This window comes from Tasmannia lanceolata, unplaced genomic scaffold (genome assembly GCF_043159265.1).
Source record: "Tasmannia lanceolata isolate RefF3 unplaced genomic scaffold, GAP_Taslan_0.1 ptg000006l, whole genome shotgun sequence".
NCBI lineage: Eukaryota > Viridiplantae > Streptophyta > Magnoliopsida > Canellales > Winteraceae > Tasmannia > Tasmannia lanceolata.
The window spans coordinates 48,621,793-48,645,830 of record NW_027518683.1 but is presented as its reverse complement, the minus strand read 5'-3'; the positions used below and the strand labels follow the sequence as shown (position 1 = coordinate 48,645,830).

Below are 24,038 nucleotides of genomic sequence, written 5' to 3'. Positions count from 1 at the left end.
TCGAAACCAAGACATACCTGAAATAAACTCAGAGTCGCCATCCATGGATATGCCATGGAACCCTAAAATCAAATCCTCTGTGCAATGGATAACCAGAAATATATATGGGTTCGTGCCTGGTTACGAATGGGGAAGGTCTGAGAGCACCCCCGATTCGTCCGAGTGCAAGCACTTGGTCTCTTATGCCATTTATTATTAACTCCAAGAAGTTTGGGTAAAAATCATCTGAAATGGGAACAATCCTCAAGAATCGTCTACCTAAGCATGCATTTCCTGAGGATAAAGATAATAAACACATATAAAATAAAATGAAAGATGTGCCACCTAAGCATAGCTAGGTTATGAGTGACAAACCTAATGGGTGTTTAAGTTTTGATGTGCAAACACATGCAAGCTACAGCAAAAGGTATAGGATCAGTACGAGAAAGTAAGAAAACACATCAAAACATATAATAACAACATAATAAATCCTAAGACTCTAAATTATTAGCCCGAGTCCTCGGATGGTCTGGTATTCATCCAAAGAAGCCTACGTATCCCCGCCTCCACGAGAATCAAGGCAACGTAGTTCTTCGCGCCTATTCTAAGCTATGATGCCTAAGACACCTAGCCCTCTATCCTAAACTCGATCTAAAAGACCGGACCAATTATTAAAGTTTATTGTACGATTATTTAAATTCCAGTGAATTGTGAATTTTAGGACACCCTATATGCCCTAACTAAATGCAGATTAGCCCTAGGCTAATGCAGGTAGTTCCTACAACCTATGTGTAACTAGGCTGTATTTCCTAAGAAAAACTAAAGGTGGACTACCGCATCCTATTCTAGTCATCACTCGGCGATGTGGATCGCCGACTGACCGGACGGAGGCGCTCCTATAACTCTAGGACAGACCCCTAACTCTAAAACAAGCACACAACAAACAATCAATCAAACAACCTATCAAAAGAAAAACCTAACTCTAAAACTCTCTATCTAGGAGAAACTACTAACTCTAGAGGAAGATCTTTTGAAAATGAGGTTTTAAAAGGTTTTACTTATTCAAAAAGATTTAAAATGTTATTTACAAAAGTTTGGCTGGACTTGGGATATGGATCCCAAGCTGCACTACGTACCTCGGAAGAGGATCAAGCCAACGTAGTTCGAAACGAACTCTCTACCTATCAAACACATACAACAAATCAACCACTTTTTATGTTTTAAGTTTCTAATGTTTTTGAGATTTTTAATGATTTCAATGTTTATGGATTTTAAAATTTCTGATGTTTTCACCCTTTTGGTCAAAGACCGGAGGGAATATACGAAACAACACCCTAGGGACAAACCCTAGAATAAATAGGGGAAACCCCTAAACAAGGCAAACTAAGCTATCGATGACAACAAAAAGATCTATTATCTCAAAAGGCAAAAGCTATAATGAGACTCGGCTAGTCTCCAAGAAGAAGGAATGACAACAAGACTAAGGAGAAACCCCTTACTAACTGAATCAAAGAAGACAAATGAGCCACAGACTCTCTAATACTACAACTTAGAGGAGGAATGAGTCAAAGACTCCCAAATAACGCCAACGGAAGAACCAACGAGTCAAAGACTCCCTAGTAATACTACAAAAGAACGAATGAGTCAAAGACTCTCTAAAAGAAACGGAGCGCGAGTCAAAGACTCCAAAACAACCAACTAAAGGATAAATGAGTCCAAGACTCTCTAAAAGAAATGGAAACATGAGTCAAAGACTCCAATAACACCAACTAAAGGATAAACGAATCAAAGACTCTCTAGAAGAGAAAGGAACACGAGTCAAAGACTCCACTAATGCTAATTAAAGGATAAATGAGTCAAAGACTCTCTAATAACACTACATTAAAGACAAATGAGTCAAAAACTCTCCTATAACACCACCTAAAAGGCAAATGAGTCAAAGACTCTCTAATAACACCATCTAAAGGATGAATGAGTCAAAGACTCTCTAATCAAGGGCTAACTCTTATGCGAATGAACTATCGAATAAGGAGAAGCTTACAAGCAAAAGGAATAAGAGACCTTGTGCATATTTGGCAAAGGTAAAAACACCCAGCCGGGCCGGACAGCTACCTAGCCCCAGGGTGCAACAAATGTGCAACCCAATACCCATAAGGGTAGGGGTATGAAGCCAAGCCGAGTAGGGTGTTCTCCCAAAATCAAAAAGCACACAAAGAGGATTAACGAGAGAATGAGACCGGGCGGGTCTCCCAAACACACACAAAGATGGGCTCTAAACAACCTTATCATTGCCCCCAAAGGGTAAGCAAGGCTAAGACAACTAATTGACCAAATTGGTCTCTAATTAACAGAGGAACAAACTGAGGTGCAACCTCAGAGAGGATTCTACAAATGAGGCCAAGCAGGCCTTCTAAAGGCTAATCATTTATCAGAATTAAAGCAACCTCCCTGAGGTTAAGCTAAAGAAGAGGCTTGCCTCCAAAGGAGGATCGCCTAACGAGACAAAGTATGTCTTCTAGTAAAGGTTCTAGTATCTAAAGAAGTCTAAAAGAAATCTAGGAGACTGTGTTAGTCTAATCAAAATAGAGAAGAAAAAGGCTACCAGGTAATCTCAAATTTCCATTCAATTATTATAAAAACAAATCAAGTATTAGCAAAGTATGATTTACAACTAAAGAGTGCACAATCTGTAAGAATAGCAATCATAAAATGATAAACAACATTAATTAGTCCAGACCAGCCGCTGGATAGCCTAATAAAGTAAAACAATATCAAACACTTCAAAGCCAACCACAAACCCCAATACGGGGACTCCAATGAAATCAGATGATGCCAAAGTAATCATCTGATTTCCTACACAATAATATTTCTACAAACCGCCTTGAAATCAGACGATATTCGTGTCAAGGACATCGAATAGTGCAAATCATCTTATTTCCTTCTTCAATTAAACAATTTATAAAATTAATTAGCCCAGACCAGCCGCTGGGTAGCCTAATGAAATAAAAGAAAGTATGATAAGGTTTCAAGATAGTCTCACCTGAATAATCCATTCATCACCATCTTCAAAACCTAACTCAAAGCTTAGTATAAGAAGAGTATTAGATTTTCAACAGATTATACGAATATATCAAATGATATTCCCAATTTATAAAAATTTTAGTGTATAACAGGGGGCATCAACTTGTGCAGATTCAAGTGCAAAAAAACGGTGAGCCACAAAACACAAAGACGGGCTCCAAGTAACCTTATCATTGCCCAGAGAAGGGTTCTTTTAAAAAAAAAAAAAATGGTTAAAAGAAATCCAAAAGGTTTGGTAGGCCTACTAAACAAAAGAGGGGAGCGCTACTTGGATTGAGCGAGTCCCCTAAGGATGGGCTTGTACAACATTTCGATATAAAAGCTCACATTATCAGAGAATTAGACCTTGCCTTTTCATTTAAATGGGTGTTTACACATTCAAGACATTTATTTCTACTGATATCAAGCTGCAACGATATGAGACTAATGATTGATTCTTTTAAGAAGTTCAAGGTCAGTTATTGAATCGACTACACTATTCATTCACTTATGAACTGCTCTCTTCTTATGACAATTCAAATCTTCCAGATTAGCACTTTCCAGTTCCACAAATTATTTCAAACAATTATCACACCCTTTTCTTTTTCTAATTAGCTCTTTGGTTCACACCATCACATCCATTAAATTTATGCAATGTTTTCAATACCCAAAACGAATTACTTTCAATCATAATGATTTCACAGAAGGTCAATAATCCAAATCATCCAAGTATCATGCTTTAATCGTCTACTGTACGATTTTAGATGACACAATTCACGCCCATCTTCAATTGATCCTTAAGGGATGTTATCTGTAACATAACTCATGGACAATATAACGCACATACACAGGAACATTACACATCGATCTACAGTTGTAACATGCATCGTGGAAATCACAGCAATATTTATGAGAAATAAGCCTTCAATCTACTCAAATACAACAATTCACAACATAACCAAATTATTACCTGTTCACATCCAGTCCTTTAAATAAGCATCTCAAGAGTATAAATGAGTATTCGAGAGGAAGTACTTACCTGCACTTTGAATTGAAGAAAATCTGAAAAGGCTCATTCAATAACACCGAGAAACACACCAAATCTTTACAGATAAAAGATCAAACATAGAATTTCTAGAGTAACGAGATATCGATCTGCTAAATCCAAGATTCTTCAAGTTAGATCGGAGTACCGATTGACTCGTCGGGGGAAGAAGATAGCTTAGGGTTTGAGAAAAATCTCTCTCTCTGCAATTTTTCTTTCTCTTTTTTTTATGGATTTAAGGTGATAAGATTGCTGGATCTCCAGCAGAAATGATCCGAATGGAAGAAGATCGGGACATGGCCGGAGCTCCGATCGAGCACATCAGAAATCTCTCCTTCTCCCTCTCTCTCTCTACAGGCCGGAGCCTAAGTCGGAGAAGCTAGCCGGAGGTGAGCCGGATCTCTCCCTCTGCGAAGAAAAAATGAGATCTAGGGTTTGGAATCGGGACACGATCGGAGCTCCGTTCTAACATATCGGGGAAGAAGATAAGAAATCTCTCCCTCTCTCTCTCTGATTCTTTTCCTTAGATCCACTTCTTCTCCCACCAGACCTTTCTTTTTATCTTCAGATCTAATTCTCGCTCTCTCTGAGATTGAACCATGATGACCGGAAATCGGATCTGCCAGAGAATCAATCGGAATTCTACCGGAGAAGAAAAACCTGTTTGGATCTCAGATTTGGGTTTGGATCTGGGATTTGAGGTGGAAAATGGATTTGTGAGGAGAGAATATGGTTGAAAATTAGATAAAGGGAGAGGGTTATAGCTTCGACATCTGCTGCTCGGAAGCCAAATCCAAATTCCGGCCCGATCCTGATAGAATCTTGCCGGAGAAGACGACCGGAGAGGAGAATCTCTCTCTCCCTTTTCTCCCTTTCTCTCTTCTCTTTTCTCTCTTCTCTTTTCTCAGATCAGAGCGTGATCGGAGCTCCGGCACCGTTGCCGGAGAGGAAAACCCTCCCTCTCTCGCCTCTCTGGAAAAATCCCCTCGAATCCCTCCTTTTTCTCCTCCTCTTCCTCTCTGGAAATTTTCTCCACGAAAATGAATTCCTCTCCCTTCTTTCCTTCGGTCGGTTGGGTTTTGATGAGATGTATGATAAATTCGACCTTCCCATTTCAACTGGACACCCCCCCTTATGCAGATAGTTCAACCCCCCTTTTCGGATTGCGTTGTCCGCACTGCTCGGCTCGCTGGGTGAATGGGTTCAAATCTCGACGAAATTTTGTGAGGATTTGGACGGGACCCTAATCTACGCTGGGGTTAAATTCGGGGCACCTACTCACTCATTGGACAGGTTTTTACAAATCAATACGAATTTGGGTCTGGTCAAAATGGGGTGTCTACAGTGCACTACTTCTTTCTTGAAATGAGATCCATTATCAGAAATCAGTTCATGAGGTACTCCATATCTGCAGATGATATTCGCACGAATGAACTTTGCAACTGTATTGGAAGTTATGGAAGCATATGAAGCATCTTCTATCCATTTTGTGAAATAGTCAATGGCCACCAAGATGTACTCGTGTCCACTTGACGATTTAGGATAGACTTTTCCGATGATATCAATTCCCCATACTGAGAATGGCCATGGCGAGGTCAAAGAATGCAGCTCTGACGGAGGCACATGAATAAGATTCGCATAGACTTGACATTTATGACATTTCTTCACGAATGCGAAACAATCTGTTTCCATTGAGGGCCAATAGAAACCAAGTCTAAGGATTTTCCTTGATAGCATTTTACCATTCATGTGAGGACCACAAACACCTTCATGTGTTTGTTCTATGAGCTCTGCAGCCTGATCTTCATCAACACACAGAAGCTGAATACCGTCAAATGACCTTCTGTACAACTCTTCACCACAAATGATGAAGTTGGCAGCAAACTTCTGAAGAGTCTTCCTCTCTTTGCTGGAAGCTTCAGGCGGATGCCCCTTGCCTGAAATGAAATTTCTGATATCTGTATACCATGGCTTTCCATCTGGACACCTGGCAGATATTTCAATGGCATTCACATGTGCTGGAGCCCATTGCAATCTTACAGCTAAAGGTTGAACCTCCATTGTAGCAGAAATGTCCAACATTGATGCCAGAGTAGCCAGAGCATCAGCAAAGTGATTTCTTGTCCTCGACAGATGAGTGAAGGTGACATTCCTGAACTTTTTGACCAGAGATTCGAGATAAGTGTGATATAAGATCAACCTCGCCTCTTTTGTCTTCCAATCCCCATTTATTTGACAAATGATCAGGATTGAATCTCCAAATACATCGATGTCTTGAATTCGCAAAGCCAAAGCTGCCTCAAGTCCTGCGATGCATGCTTCATATTCTGCCATGTTATTGGTGCACTCAAATTGCAACTTGATGGATAATGGAATGTACTCCTTCTTTGGAGATACCAAAACAGCCCATATTCCTTGACCATGATTATTGATAGCTCCGTCAAAGTACATAAGCCACTTGGAACTCAGAGTCTCTTCTTCAATGTCCATGATCTCCTCATCAGGAAAATCAGCCTTTAGAAAAGCATTCTCCTCAACAGGAGCATCAGCCAACTGCTCAGCGATGACCCGTCCCTTAATTGATTTCTGAGTGACATAAGTGATGTCAAACTCAGACAGTAATAGCAACCATCTGGCTGTTCTTCCAGTAAGAGCGGGTTTTTCGAACAAATACTTCAACGGATCCATCCGTGAGAGCAAAAATATCTTGTTCGACAGAAGATAATGTCTAAGCCTTTGAGTCGCCCAGACCAATGCTAAACATGTCTTTTCCAAGACAGTGTACTTGATTTCATACTCCAACATTTTCTTACTGATGTAGTAAATGGGCTTTTCTTTCTTAGACCCTGCCTCCTGCTGAGCAAGCATACAACCCATTGCTGTATCTGTGATGGACAAATACATCAACAACGGTTGACCAGGAATGACTGGAGATAAGACAGGAGGCAAAGACAAGCACTGCTTGACCTTTTCAAACGCTTCCTGACATTCTTCATTCCATTTCTTGGAGGAATTCTTTTTCAATAACTTGAAGATGGGTTCACATGTCATAGTTAAATGAGATATGAATCTCCTCAAGTATTGCACTTTGCCAAGAAATCCACGAATCTGCTTTTCTGTTTTTGGTGGTTGCATTTCTTGGATAGCCTTGATCTTCTGAGGGTCCACTTCGATTCCTCTTTCACTGACCATGAATCCAAGCAACTTCCCTGACGTGACCCCAAATACACATTTATTAGGGTTCAAGCGAAGCTGAAACTTTCGGATTCGCTCGAAGAACTTTCTCAAAGCGATTGTATGCTCTGGCCGAGTCCTGCCTTTGACAATCATGTCATCTACATAGACCTCGACTTCTTTGTGAATCATGTCATGAAGAAGAGTAGTCGCAGCTCTCTGATAGGTGGCACCAGCATTCTTGAGACCAAATGGCATCACTCTGTAGCAATACGTCCCCCACTGAGTAATGAATGCCGTCTTCATCATATCCTCAGGCGCCATTTTGATTTGATTATACCCTGAGAATCCATCCATAAAGGATAAGAGTGCATGTCCAGCGGTATTGTCAACCAAGAGATCAATGTTCGGAAGCGGAAAATCATCTTTCGGACTGGCCTTGTTCAGATCTCTGAAATCGACACACATCCTGACTTTCCCATCCTTCTTGGGTACCGGTACAATATTTGCAAGCCATTCAGGGTACTCAACTACTTCGATGAATTTCACTTCTAGTAGTTTCTTAACCTCATCATGAACTTTCAACTCCCATTCTGTTTTAAGTTTTCGGAGTTTTTGCTTCTTCGGCTTGATGCCCGGGATTAGAGGTAATTTGTGTTGGACAATGTCCTCACTCAATCCTGGCATGTCATCGTAAGACCAAGCAAAAACCTCCTTAAACTCTTTTAGCAAGGTGATTAATTCTTCACGCTCCTCAGGAGATAAAATTTTGCCAATTCGTATTTCCCGAATTAAGGTTTCATCACCTATATTTACGGTTTCAATTTCCTCTTCAAGTTGTTTAGCGCGGCGACTCTCCTCTTGTTGAATCATATGCTTGATTTCAAGGGGAGTTTCATCGGCTTCCTCATTAGAGGGGGAGTCTTGATTGTTATTATTAGTTACTTGATCAAGTTTAGAAGCAGAATCAGCAGAAGAAACAAGTATAGGAATATAAGAAAAAGAGTCTTTTATTTCATCAGAATCAATGATTACATCAGATGACTCGCCTACATCAGGCGTTACAGACTCCGAAACAGAATGAAAAAATAAGTCGACATCAGTATCGACACAATGAGAAATATGTACAGACGAGGAATCAATGAATATATCCTCAGACTCGGACTCAAAGCCACCAGGAACAGACTCGTCACCCACTCCAGAGGTAGACCCGACCTCTACAGTACCTGCATCAAAAGAAAAGTTAGAAATGACAGACTCTGGGACGGACTCAGAAACTGACACATACTTTGAAACAACTGACTCTTTTGAAGGGACTGGAATATACTGAAGGACTACATGGGGTATAACCTGTGAGGTCCAGTTATCCAGAGGTCCCTCGGCTGGGGTGATATAGTCCTCTGGGTTCAGAAAAGGTGCATCTCTTCCAATCATAGCAATAACTGGTGCCTCAGTCTGAAACAAAGAATTCAGGAGTTCTGGCTCAAAGTTCTCAACCCAGTCTGAGTCTGATTCCTCTGTTACAACTGACTCCGCAATCTGCTTACTGTAAAATTCTGCTGGCAGCTCATCTGCAAAGAAAATCTCAAGACCCGGCAGCTTGGTCCCATTCTCATCATACCATGGCTCTGAGAAACCATAATAAGGGCAATCAGCTCCCTCTTTTCGGAATCTACCATTCATGACTTTGCTTAAAGGTCCCATTGGAAACTCTAAGCCTCTGCGGCGACATTCTGCCCATTTAAACATGTAGGCTCTCATTTCCTGCACCTCCTTGCGAGTCGGCTTGTATCCCAACCCAAACAACCCATCAAATGTTTTCAACTCGGGCCGCTCAGTCGGACCCTGCATATTCTTTCCCAAACCTGCCCCTGGGAGATACCCAAATCGGCGCATCATCTTGACTACCCGAGTATTAGTGCTAGAGAGAAACATAATTTCTTCACTCATAGCCTCTTTCATGGTGATAGCCGAAACTTCTACTGAAAATCCTGTCAGACTGATATCTCTTGTGTTTTCAGTAACAAGCTCTTGAGATATTTGTCCGACTTCTGGCTCGGGATCTCCCTTGACTGTGATCACCCGATTGTTTCGAATGAACTTCAATTTTTGATGAAGCGTGGAAGGGATAACTCCAACCTTGTGCAGCCAAGGTCGACCAAGCAACAGACAAAAAGAAGTCTTGATATCTAACACCTGAAATTCAATGTCAAAGGTTTCTCCTCCAATGACAATCTCAGTAGCCAACGTTCCAATCACATCCCTTCGGGTACCATCATATGCTAGTATACCCTGCTCAGACGGGATAAAATCTTCAGGCCCAAACCCCAGAGTAGTAGCAGTGCTTAAAGGACACACGTTCAAAGCTGACCCATTGTCTACCAGTACTTCTGATACTTTCTTCTGATTGCAAAGCAGGGTAATCTTGAGAGGACGAGTATGATCCTTTCCTTCTGAAGGCAAGTCCTCATCTGAGAAAGATAAGGCTTTTGAAGCCTTGGTCATGGCCACCAAACCGACCAGCTCGTCAGGAGTGATCTCAACTGATACCTGGGACGAGTTCAATTCACGAAGTACACCCTGTCTGTGCTTCGGCGATGCCATCAATAAACCTCAAATGGACACATTAGCTTGTGTCTTCTTGAGCTGATTCAACAAGTTATCTTCTTCTTCCTCAAGCCTCTGTTTCTGCCTCTGACTATCAACCCCTCTTGCAACTTCAGCGGGATTATCAACTCTGAGCTCAGCTGGTTTGAAGACTCGTCCACCACGTGTGACGTGGCGGAGCTCATCGCATTGATCGTTCAAGAGCAACAGATCTTCATCATCTATCTTAAGGATGTATGGGGTTTTTATCTCTTCTTCCTCATCATCACTCACCCTTAAGACGTACAGAGATTCGGACTCTTTCTCTTCATCCTCACACTGGAAAACATATGACTGGTTTGATGGCCCAGCCACATCAGGGTTGTTCCAAGATAATACATATGGTTTTTCTGACTCTACCCACTGATCTTCTCCTTCAAATTTCCAGACATAGGGTTCTTCGGATTCCACAACACATATGAAGGAAGCAGGATCAATAACAGACTCTTCAGCGCAAATGACATTGACTGAAGATGGAGGCGGCATTGCATGCGTAGGAAGGGGGTTTCTAGTAACATTTGGTAACTCTATTGACAGCTCCTTCCTATCAATCATGTTCTGTATTTGGTGTTTCAAAGCTAAACACCTATCAGTAATATGGCCAGTGTTGCGATGATAATCACAGAACTGATCCTCTCTCCAGGATCTCGGCAATGGGTTGGGAGGAGGCTTAATGTCAGGCAGCTTGATCTTCCTGTCTTTTAACAGCTTCTTCAAAGCTACGGACAAAGAGTATGGAAGGGGATCAAAATGACGAGGAGGTTTCTGCTCCATCGGCGGCCTTCTCACTTCAGTGACTACCCTGGGTGGAGGTCTGACATAATTAACATTATGTACTTCTTTTGGCGCCATCACAGGTCGCTTCCCCTCTCGAACATCAGATGGAATTCTTGATCTCAGGCCTTTAGCCAATGCATCTTCTATCTGGGTCCCAGTCTTAATGAGATGGTTGAAATCGAGGAAATATTGGATAGCCATATGGTGATAATATTGTGGTGACAGATTTTTCACCACAATCTTGATTTGATCCTCATCTGACAAACGATGAGTCATTTGTGCGGCTTTCCTTCTCCATCTGCGGATGAAGGAAGTAAAAGTTTCATTATGGCCTTGCTTCAAAGCCTTCAAATCTCTCTTAGTTACATCGATCCCCTCTTCCATAGAGAATTGTTCGACGAACCTATTTGCAATACTCTCTAGAGTTCGGATCTCCTCTGATTTCAAACTCAGGAACCACTTCTTAGCTGTTCCAACAAGGGATCTAGGGAATAGAAGAGCAACTTGCTCTGGAGATAAACCATGTTGTTGTAGAAGTGGAAGAACTGACATCAAATGGCTCCTAGGACACCCGGTCCCATCGTATTTATCCATGTCCGGAACTTTGAATCTAGGAGGCAATGTGACTCCTGGATACAACATAAAATCGGCCATGTTCAACTTTTTCGGGCCTTGAAATTTTATGTTTTCTACCTCTCGGGCCAACATATCCATTCTGTCCACTATCACTTTGCCCTCATTGGCTCTATCTAGATTAGGATGATAATTCTCTTCTGCATACTGCCCATCTTCGAAATCGTCTTCGACATTCAAAACTGCAGGCCTGGCCATTGCAGGAGGGGGAGGAGGTATAGCTGAAGGGTGCTGAGCTACATGCTCCTTGGAGGTAGATTCTCTATCATTTTTCAGACGGGCTATCTCCTCATTCATGTTATTCATCTGTTGAAGCATAGCCTTCATCATCTCACTCATCTCGGCCAAAGCACTTCCAGAGTCGGCCATCTGTGCGATAGGAAATTGGACGGGCGAAGGGATTTCCTGGAGATTGGAGAAAGGTAATGCAGGGGAGGAAAAAGAAATTGGTGAGGAAGAAAAACGACTCAGCCTGGAATCAGCGGACTGACGGGACCAGGTTGATTTTGAAACAAGGATTTTCTTAGGAGCAATGGTTGCTCAATCAAGAATCCTGAAATGGAAGTATAAGCACTAGATTAAAATTTTGACAATCGAGATAAACTATTTTGATCAAACAATGACAAAAGAAACAAAAACACACTTTCATTAATAAGATTCAAATTGTGATTACAATGGATGAAAAATATTAATCTCTAATCACAACTGGATAAACAGACTGACAAAAATGGGAAATGCAGAAATCGGAATAACAAAACATGATATGGATCTTCAAGGCTCCTCAATCCGAGCTCTCCGGCTTGCGGGCTCTTCCGATATTTCTCCACGTCGGAATTTGCGAGATAGACCTAACCTCCTTTCTATATTTTTGTTTCCCCAAGCAGTCACAATGGATCGGATGAGATCAGGAGTAAGATCTTCACAAAGAGGAGGGACTATGATTCCGGGAGGACATGGAATTCCCGTAATCTGATGGAGAATTCGAATGGGTGCATAAAAGGAAGATTTCTCGGTACCCATGAGGTAAACAAATGAATGCGGGTAAGTGCTAGTAAAAACATGGAAACATGAATGACTTACCCAGCGAAACTGACTCTCCTCTACATGTTGTAACCAATTGTGCCATTCATCGATAGACTGAGGTTGATGGGCTATTGGTTTCCATGTATGGAAATTCTTCAAGGTATATGGACTTTGGTTTTGTCGCTGAAGAATTTGAAGTTTTTCACCAAGCCAGACATACAACAACTTCACACACCCACAGAAATTATCTTTGATATTTTGGGAAGCAATAAGATCTAGTCCCAAAAGGGTCTCTGCTAACATGGTAGGAATGGGATTCCTCCCTTTGTTAATTTGGTCTACCACAGTTAACAAAGTTAACGGAGCAACACGAGGGTTTTTCCGAATGACATATCGCGCAAAGACACTAAAAATCAAAGCATTGCGTCGACAACTCTGAAAACGAGAGTTAGTAGGATCGACGTTTTCAGAAAAAAGGGTGATGAGGTTTTGAACTTGCACACACGTATCCGTTAAGCATGAAAGTGCATCAACGGTTTGATTTTTGAATAGCTTGCAAAAAATGGAATGAGAGGAATCTATGCTCGAAGATTGTATCCACAGTCCATCTGTTGGGAGTTCTAACAAAGCACACCAATCTTCGAATATAGGACAAAGCTCAAAGGATCCAAATCGAAAAACATGAAGATTAGGATCCCAGAATCTAGCGGCTGCTTGGAGAAACTTCCAATTTATATCAGACACACTCAAATGATTGAAGGTACAGATGAACCGATCAGCCACACTCCTGTTCGAAGATTCTAGCGGAAGAGCCCTAATTGTCTCGCTTATCCAGCCTTTCAACACATTATTCGCCATGATTTAACCTAAACACAAAGAATAGGATGGGATAATTAGGGAACGGCGAATAACTTGGAATAAACAAAGAATAAAGATGGACTTAACCAATAATCACAAGAAGGATATAATTGGTGACATCAAATGTTCCATTGATGATCAAAGATGATCAGAAACTCAGGAAAGAGACCACGGTCATAAAATGACAAAAGTAGATCAATAGACCGGATCTAAATCTGAAAGGTGGACGACAAAATGTACGATCAAGAAGATCAATAATGATAGACTATGGTCATAGGGACAGCAGACAAGCTATCAACCATATCTAAGACAGGACGAACAATAATTTGAGTAATACAACAAAAGAATGGATAAATGAGGTTTGAAATTAAAGGATGAAAACAGGTAATACTTAAGGAATAAACCATAGCTATGAGTGTGACAGGTAGAAGCCACTAGCTAGGTTTAGATCTGAGAGATGAATATACACGACTGATTGATTCAAGCTAGGAATCTCTACTAGAAAGTAGGTCCTAATCTTATAATCAAAAGATATATGAACAAAAATCTCAATGAATAGAGCAAAAGATAGGCCACGACCATGAGAGGGCAAGTAAAAGCCACTGGTCGGGTCTAGATCCGAAGAACGGACTAATATGACTAATTTGATTAGATAAGGAAGCCTCACTAATGAGTAGGCTCTAATCTAATAATCAAAATATAGATATATACATATATATCCTAACCAGGGGCACCAGCCCTAAAGATGATCCCATAGAGTCAAGAAGCTTGACTCAAGACAGACTTGTGAGTATACTAGGACAGCGTCTGTAGCCACATAAGGTGAACTACAATAATCTATGGATAGGACATGGCTCCTAAATCTAGGCTCCAACATGTGTAAGCAACACATGTTCGTCCTTATATGAATGCAATATATATATAAGCACATGCAGATCCTAATTGGGTTTTACTAAATCAACAAATATATCCATATACATAATATATGTAAAATGAAAGTAGAGCTCCGGACTCAATATCAGGTACTATGCATATGATCCATACTTTAAGTATATAACACAAGTACACCGAGTGTTATATACAGTATGCTTCATTGCTCACCGGCTGCTGTAAACACAAGTACACCGAGTGTTTACGACTGCAGCACTGGCGCATAGCTTGGTAATAGATACAACAGCACCATCTGGATAGTGATATCCCATGAGGCACGCATTATATCTATCCCGTGGAGCCAATTATAATAAAATTAATAAAAGAAAATAAAGAACAAAATGATGTATGTCTCTGTGCAATGTGTGAATCCCTTGTTTTAAACACCTATCTGGTGCCCCTGGATTCTAAGCGATTTAAATTCCCATTTATAATGTTTTTAGCCCAAAATTCTTCAAAGTTAGTAACAAATGGCATTTTAACAGAGTTAGGCAATATCTCGAAAGAGAAATCCCCAGCAGAGTCGCCAGCCTGTGGACCCCGATCCGAGTGAGGGAGCGGTGAGGGACGTGCCCCCACGCGAGTCAGTCTCACTGGATCATCCACGTGAATGGAGAGCTCTACCCAGGAACTCTCGAAAGAAGAATGCCTCTCACAGCATGAGTGGCGATATAAAAGGTGAGATACCTCTCGATTCGGGGACTAGCCCAGATTCGAGGCGTATCTTAAACAAAAGAAGAGTCGCCATCCAAGGAAGTGGGCCAAGGATCCCATACTATGCTCTGTTGCAACGGATAACCAGAGATTATAAAAAGAGGGTTCGTGCCTGGTTACGAATTCGGAAGGTCTAAAGAGCACCTCGTCCGCCCAAGTGCAAACACCTGGTCTCTTATGCCATTTATTTAATGATTTTGAAGAGTTTTGAGCAAAAGTCATATGAAATGAGAATCAATATCTCCGAGAAGACGTCTATCTAATCATGCATGTCTCGGAGATGAATTATAATCACACATAAAAGAAATGAAATAAGTGTCGCCTAAGCAAAACTAGGTTATAAGTGACATGCCTAATGGGTGTCTAAGTTCTGGTGAACAAACACATGCAAGACACACCAAAAAAGTATAAGGTCTGCGCAATAAAGTAAGAAAACACTGCAAAACATAGAAAATGACTCGATACCATACAACCCTAAAACTCTAATCTATACCTAGGCCCGAGTCTTTAGATGATCTGATGTTCATCCAAAGAAGCCTACGTATCCCCGCCTCCACGAGAATCAAGGCAACGTAGTTCTTCGCACCTATTCTAAGCTATGATGCCTAAGACATCTAGACCTCTATCCTGCCTCGATCTAAAAGACCAGACTAGCTCTTAAAGCTTCTTGTGTGATTATTTAAATTCCAATGAATTGTAGATTTTAGGACACCCTATATGCCCTAACTAAATGCAGGTTAGCCCTAAGCTAATGCAGGTGGTTCCTATAATCTATGTGTAGCTAGGCTGTATATCCTAAGGAAAACAGTAGGATCTATCGCATCTTAGACCTAGTCATCAATTGGCGATGTGGATCGCCAACTGACCGGACGGAGGCGTAAAACTCCTAGCTAGGACTCACTCCTAACTCTAACAGAAACAAATAAAACACACAACAAACAAACAAATGAACGAGGGAGCAACTCCCGACTCAAAAACTCTCTAACTAGGACAAGCTCCTAACTCTAGAGGAAGATCCTTTCGAAGAAAACAATATTTTGAAAGATTTTTGTAATTTTAAAAGATTTAAAATGCTTATTTTTAAAGGTTTGGCTGGACTTGGGATGTGGATCCCAAGCTGCACTACGTACCCTGTTGAAAGGGATCAAGCCAACGTAGTTCGAAACAGATTTCCTAATTACTCCTAATGACTCAAGATTTTTGAGATTTTTGGTTTTTCAGATGTTTTTGTTGTTTTTAAATGTTTTTGACTCAAGGGGGACAAATCCTATCATCATAAGGGGAGGACAGACTCCTGATATCCCGCAAAGGTTGGACATCATCCTATGCTTTGCGGGGGAAAAGAACAGAAACACAGCTCTGCAAGGGTTGGACAGCATCCTATACCTTGCAAGAGTGGATAAAAACATGATACGATGAGAGGTAGAATAGAATCCTAACCCCTATGATGATAGAATTTGATTCCTGAACAAGAGGATTGACTCTCTAGACTAAGGACGGATTCCTGTGCTAGTGGACTAATCAAACTAAGATAAAGCTCAACAAGTAATAAGGAAAGACCTTGTGCATATTTGGCAAAGGTAAAACATCCAGCCGGGCCGGACAGCTACCTAGCCCTAGGGTGCAACAAATGTGCAACCCAATACCCATAGGGTAAGGGGTATGATGCCAAGCCGAGTAGGATGTTCTCCCAAAACCAAATGATGCACAAAGAGGAAGATGCTAATAGAATGAGACTAGGCAAGTCTCTTAGACATATAGGTAGGATAGAGAAAAAAATGCGAACAAGGAAGAAGAGACCTTGTGCATATTTGGTTTAAGTAAAACACCCAGCCGGGCCGGACAGCTACCTAGCCCTAGGGTGCAACAAATTGTGGTACCCGGATCCCACGAGAGGGGCGTGGGGCGCGAGCCGCCGCGCACTCTCTCTTGGTCTCTCGTATCCACGCGATTGGCGTGTGCATTTTAATGTTGATTTGAATTAATCTTTCCTGTGAACTTGGGATCACTAAGGCAATCCGAATTCCACACGAAAGAGAATGACAGAGTCGCCACCTAGATGTGGGATCTAGGACCCATAATTAACCAGAAATCTAGACTCGCTACCTGGTTACGAGAATGGAAGGTATGGGGAGTTATCCGCCACATGCACCATTCCTGCCCGATAATCGGTCTTCGATTCCAAAAGCTAACTCCTTTAAATTTATTTTAAATGGCTCATTCAACTCTATGTTAATGTGCGAACTAAGTGACATGCATCCTATGATCTAATTTCAATGTGAATCCTAAATGTGTATCTTGATTTATTAATTTGTCTGGATTCAATCTAAGTGAAAGTTCTCCTAGAATTCTAATTTCATGAAAAATCCTAAGTGATTTGATTAAGCATTTACAAGAAAATTAATATACAAAACACCACAATTTGTTTGTGGTGCCGACTCGCGGGTGGTATGCCATCAGACATCCAAACTGCCTACGTACCCAAGCCTCACTGGGATCAGAGTCGACGTAGTTCGGTGCACCTAAGCTAAGTTACATATGCCTAACTCAACTAAGACACCGACCTAGACGGGATTGACTGTTTCAACAGCTTTAAGAGAAGTTATTTAATTCAAGTTGAGGATTTTATTATCTTAGGATTTCATCTGAGATGCTATATGATTCTTATCTAAATGCAAATTGTTCCTTAGACTAATGCAGGTTTGCCTACATCCTAGTTTACTAGGCTTGTCTTAAGGAAAGATTGGGTGACTAGTGTGACTAGACCTATGGCACGGTTGTTATACATAACAAACGTTCGTGATGAGGCTGGACTCCTAACTCTAGGACTCCCTAAAACCTAGGACACGACCTGACACCAGGGTTCCTAAATTGGGCTCTAATGGTTCTTAGATCGGAAACCATGATCCAATGGTTCCGAAAGACACAAGATAAATCGATTTGAGTTCTTGAGGTTAACGAATTTCAGATTTTAAGGATTTTCAGTTTTTGGACACTTAAGGAATATCAATGGTTCTAGGGTTCACCAATTTCGGCCCAGAATGGCATCCAAAGGAGGGAATCGTGCGCTCTTTCCTTGTGCAATTTAGTACTTAGGTTATAGCATCTTATTGCCTGGCAAATCTCAGGATTTCCGTGGACAGTAACCTCGGAGCCAATAGCATGTTATAGCTTAAATATTCAAATTGTCAAAGATTGATTGCAATTGGGATACGATTATGGATACACTGGCCATTTTTCCAGGGAAATCTAAAGATCCTAAAATTTCTGTTTCAATGGATTAAGGAGTGAACATGTGACAGAATTTTAAAGTTCTTTGGAAATTTTCACAATGATTTTTAATTAATTTCGAATTTTCAATGGATTTTATCAATTTTAAGCATATGAGTGATTTTACAAGTGAAATTATTGCAAACAAATTCGAAATAAGTTGAACTTTTTACAGCAGCAAGATGGGAATGTATGTAGCTTACTGTATGAGTTTTGCAGATTTTTACATTAATTTCACATTTAATCTTGATTAAACAATTAAATGACCAGATTGCACAATTAACACAGAAACTAGTAGAAATATAAATCTAAATTCTATGAAATTTCTACAGAAATAAGATATGAATATAAATAGCATGCAGTGAGATTTTCATGAATTTTAGAAATTATTTACTACTGACTTCGGATTTTTCAATTTTCAGCCCAGATTATGAATTAACACTACACCACACATGAAACCAGATCCAAATCACTTGAAACTTTTACAGCAGAAAGAAATGTGAAATATAAGACTTCTGTAAAAAGTTTATGAATTTTAATGATGATCTGATGTTAGTACAAATTATCCTAAAATCTGATAGTTTTCAAAGAAAACATTAAATAATATACCAAATAAACTCCAAAAATCTTTACAAATTCATGGTAAAATGAATCAGTAACATATTATTTTCCCACGAAATTTCAGTATTTTTGGAATCTGTTTAGTATATCTTTTAGTTTTCTTCGTTAAAAATCATGTATACCAAATAATTCTGAAAAATTCCGAGAACAGTGTACCTACCTGTGATGAGTTCCTTGCCGAATCCAAAAGCCGAAAAAAACACGAGAATCCCGCCTATGTGCGATCGCTTCCGCTCTTCTTCCTCTTGATCTTTTTTTTTCTTCTTCTTTGTTCTCCTCACTTTGAATGGGGAGAGAGAGAGAGAGAAAGGGTTTTTGTTTTTAAGAGAGGGGTATAGCAACTTTGTTAGAACACATCATAGAAGAGAAATGAGTTGTCTCTTTTACTCTTCCTCATTGAACTATTTATAGCAAAGGAATGGGAGGGTGGTGGCCACCATTGTGGACTTATTCCATGGTAGGTGGCCACCATTGTGGACATATTCCATGGTAGGTGGCCACCATTGTGGACATTGAATTTTGACATGTGTGTGGCCCCATGCATGTTTTTTAAAGTCCTTTTGAGTAGGTAAAAGATAACCCAAGTGGGTCCCATATGTGACCAAATTCCCAATTGTGCATAAAATCATATGCCCCACTCCAAAGTATGATTTGAACAGTTCATTTGATGGGCGACAACGTGATTTAATTTGTGCTCCGCTAATCAATCCTATGGGCTGATCCAAGCCATCCAATAGATCAAAATGTGAATATGTTACCCCATTTTTAAATCACTCCCATTTGATGATCCGAACTGTCCATTTGATGGGCGACAATTGATGATCTTGACCGTTCAAATAGTGGGCTGCGATGTGATTTAATTTGTGCTCCACTAATCAATCCTATGGGCTGATCCAAACCATCCAATAGATCAAAATGTGAATATGTTACCCCATTTTTAAATCACTCCCATTTGATGATCCGAACCGTCCATTTGATGGGCGACAATTGATGATCTTGACCGTTCAAATGGTGGGTCGCAATGTAAATTGGTTGTGCCCCCTCAAATCATTCCTCTATGACGATCCAGACCATCCAATTGATGGGTCCCCTACCTAAGTAGGTTGTGTCCTCCTAAATCATTTCAATGGGCTGACCTGAGTAACTCAACCTGATGATCATTTCAAAATTGGTTGTTAAAACGACTTCTCTGAGATCTTGACCGTTCTCTTGATGATCATCTTTAGGTGTTGGATCGAAGAAGGTTTAACACTTATTTTCATTGAAACAATATGCGGGCCCCTTGATTGATCCAAATTTAAACAAATATCCGATACGGGCCCACCGACGGTCCAAGCTCCAATAAATGTCCAATGCGGGCCCACCGAATGGGTCTGAATTCTCCCCTAGCTTGGATTCTCCTGAATAACCATCCTCAACACTAGCGAAAAGAAAAATGCGGAACATTGCAGAATAGATCGGAAAGATTGAGAAAGCATAAGGGACGAACACGGGAATGGAAAACACTAGAATTCGACAACATCACACTAACTTCTTTGTTGATTAAAACGAATCAAAATGGGGTGTCTACACAAATGTGCAACCCAATACCCATAGGGTAAGGGGTATGATGCCAAGCCGAGCAAGGTGTTCTTCCAAAAAACCAAGAGACGCACAAAGATGAGGTTTAGAAAGAAAAATGAGATTGTGTGAGACTCCTAAACAAAAAGATAAGCTCCAAGAGAGGTGCTGACGAGACACGGCATGTCTCCTAAGGATGGACTCACTAACGAGACAAAGCTTGTCTCTAAAGGATACAACTTTCTCTGTCTGAGACATAGCCTGTCTCCCTGAGAGGACTCTAGAGAACTCTTTCATTGCCCTTGCAATGAATGGATTTCTAATTTCTAGGGGATACACACCATAAAGACTTGGACAAGTCTTTAAATAAATGAGATGAGTGCTACTTGGACTAAGCGAGTCCCCTAAGGATGGGCTTAGGCTAACGCCTTCATCGCCCTTGCAACGAGAGGGAATTCTAATATCTAAAGAATTTAACAAAATCTAAAAGACTGTGTTAGTCTATCAAAAAGAGAAGAAAATGCTACCAGATAATCGCAAATTTTATTCTAAAAATAAATCAAGTGTTAAGCAAAAAAGAATATACAATTTAATAACAATCATAAAATGATAAATAACATTAATTAGTCCAGACCAGCCGCTGGATAGCCTAATAAAGTAAAAACAATATCAAACACTTCAAAACCAACCACAAACCCCAATACGGGGACTCCAATGAAATCAGATGATGCCAAAGTAATCATCTGATATCAAATACACATGATAATATTTCTAATCCCGCCTTGAGATCAGACAGTACTCATGTCGATAATATCGAATAGAGTAGTCATCTGATCTCCTTCTTCCTATTAACAATTTATTTAAATAAAAAGGAATGAGTATAATGAACTTTGATATAATCTCACCTGAACAATCTATTTATTTTCAGAATCTAACTCAAAATTAAATAAGAGGAAAGAAGAGAGGAGAGAGTATTATCATAATCCAATAAATCTCTCTAAGGGTGGGCTTAGGCTATCGCCTTCATCGCCCCATGCAATGAATGGAAAAATTCTAAGAGCTTTTAAAGACTATGCAAGTTTATAGAGAGAGAAGAAGAAAGGAGAGGCATTACCACGACCGGGTAAGTTCTTCCAAAGATTTAAAATGAAATATCTTCTTCTTCTTCTTTTTTTAGAGTCCTTTAATTAAATCTTTTCCAATAGAAATAGAAATTCTTCTTAAGTTCATGAATCCAAAAAATCCCTTATGGCCTACATTCCTGTAATTTAAATCACTTAAACGAAATAAAAATAAAAAATAAATAAAGGTGTAGCAACACCCAGCCAACCAAGAAAGAAAAGTACTCCAACTTTTTCTTTTGAACCATATTTTTTTTTAAAGAAATTTTTGGCTACAAAGGTTTCAGCCCGTAAGAGATTACTCCTAGTAAAACTCAACCATCAAGATCAGTTTGCCCAAAGATTTTAATTAAAAAGCTCTCTATCCAAAAAAAAAAAAAAAAAAAAAAAAAAATTTAACGAAGAAAGAATGTCCGGCTGGATGAGATGAGGGAGTTGAAAAAGAAAGTAAAAAAAAAAAAAAAAATCTATTGATTTGGAGATGAAAGAGAATCATGAGACTCAAAACACACCTATCTTAAGCACAATATACCACTGTGCCATTTAATGACATGCACACATTTGATCAGATCATACATATATTAAGAATTTTGGTATTAAGTCTGGATTGATGCAAAAGGCCAAATTTCTAACATAATGCTACTCAAACACCCAGCTTGATATAGAAGGTCACGTTGAAACTAGGATTGGAATAGGACCAAAGAAAAACATTTAATAAAACTGAGATCTTATGACCTGCATAGCATGATTGGGCTGATATCATAATTTGAATAATTGCCTCAACAAAGCTTGTTCTCTCTGCCCATGAGTTGTTTGGGTTACTCTTTATGACTCGATTTAGACAACAATTTCCTAGATTAAAAGCGATTGAAGCTACAAGAGAAAGTAATAAAACCTATCATATAAGAAGTAACTTCCCAAAACCATAACAATGAAATAACCTGAAGCCTTTGTCATGGTCATTAAATCTTACACATAGCAACAAAATTCTAAGCCCAAAAACTAGCATTTCCTTGATAGCAAAAATGTAAAACCAAGTAAAATATAAATTCAAGGAATCTCTATATCTCCAAACACCATGAAAAATGGAACCACTAATGAATCCCAAAATAAATTGAAACCATTTAGCATGTCCAGTAGATAAATTGTGAGTTGCTATATGGGAAGGTGATTCGGATGCAACTTCGAATCAAACCTTATGCCTATGATAAATCAAATCAACAATGTTTTGTCATTAAATCTATGGTCAGGCTTACTTCATTTCTGATTTAATATTAAACACACAATGATCAATGACCTAAATGACAACTGTATCCAAATAACATACTTCAACCATTGGATTCCATGCAAATCAACTGAAATAAGACAAGCTGGGCTTATACTGTTCGAAGAAAATAAAAATAAAAAAAAATGAAACCTGGCCCCTCAGTAAAAAAAAAAAAAAAACCTATGATAACTAAAGTCTCAATACTTTTTTTTTTTAATCAATTTTCAAAATAGAAACAGATTTTCCCTTTTTACTACTGATTTCACAGGGCCAATCCAAATGAAATTCTGAGAGTGAGGATTTGAAGACACTAATCACAAACATCATAGCAATTAACAACATAAATAAGAAATGAGAGTAAAATAAAAGATAGAATTAGGAGATCTTACCGTTAAAACTGAAATTCTAAAGAGATTCAGATCGAATGAAACAGAATTGAATAGCAGAGACCTTTGAACTCCTTTGAGCTAATGACACCATCAATGGATAGCAAGCTTCCTGCCGATGAAATCTTCACTTAGATCAGCTGGAATAGATCTTTTTTTTCTCACAAATCTGAAGTAACTTCACTCTTTTCTCTTAGAAATTTGATTCAAATTACCAAAACCTAGGTCAAGATGAGCTAGATCAAAACGAGGCCGGAGCTCCGGCAACCTCGTCGGAGAAGATGATCGGAAGAGAAGAGAAAAGGGATCTAGGAAAAAAAATGAAAATGAAATCTGGTTTTTCCTTTTCTCTCTGCGAAGAAGAGATTTTTTTTTTTTTTAAGGTTGAGTTTCAATCTTATACTTCCAGAGTCAAAAATTATCGGAAGATCGATCAGAGAAGGAGCAAATGATCGGAAAAATGGATGATCTTAAGGACTGGCCAGAGCTTGATCAAAATTTGACCGGAATATGACCGGAGCAAACCGAAAAAAAAATGAGTAGATCTAGGGTTTGTAATCACAGATCTAAAGTCTAAGATAGAAATTGAGCAAATGAGATCTAAAATTTGAAATTACAAAGAACAGATCTAAGGTTATATATGAGTTAGGGTTTCGGTTTAGTTTTCTCTAGGTTTTGAGATCATGAGGAGAAGAAATAGAGAAATCAAAAAATTAACAATGGAAGAGAAAAAACCGTGGCTGAAGATTTTGCCGGAATGTGAACGGAGAAGGTAATCGGAAGTAAGAAGAAGAAGAAAATCCCTCGCTCTCTCTCTCTCTCTCTCTCTGCGAAAATATCTCTCCCCTTTTCTTTTTTTTCTTTTTTTCTAAAAATGAGAAGAAACACGTATTTATAGAAATTTGGGCAGTTGATATCGGCACTCCCATTTGATAAGCGCACACATGCGCAACCCCAGCTGGCTAATGCACCCT

General features: G+C 39.6%; 1 protein-coding gene across 1 annotated transcript; it reads right to left on the bottom strand.

Moving 5' to 3' along the window:
- Positions 1–8,321: 8,321 nt before the first annotated feature.
- LOC143879113 (uncharacterized) lies at positions 8,322–9,862 on the bottom strand. Its single transcript, XM_077381298.1, has 2 exons — positions 8,609–9,862; positions 8,322–8,484 (listed from the first exon to the last, which is right to left on the bottom strand). Exons 1-2 carry the CDS (start codon positions 9,860–9,862, stop codon positions 8,476–8,478), a joined length of 1,263 nt encoding a protein of 420 aa, XP_077237413.1. The 3' UTR covers positions 8,322–8,475.
- Between the last annotated feature and the right edge of the window lie 14,176 nt (positions 9,863–24,038).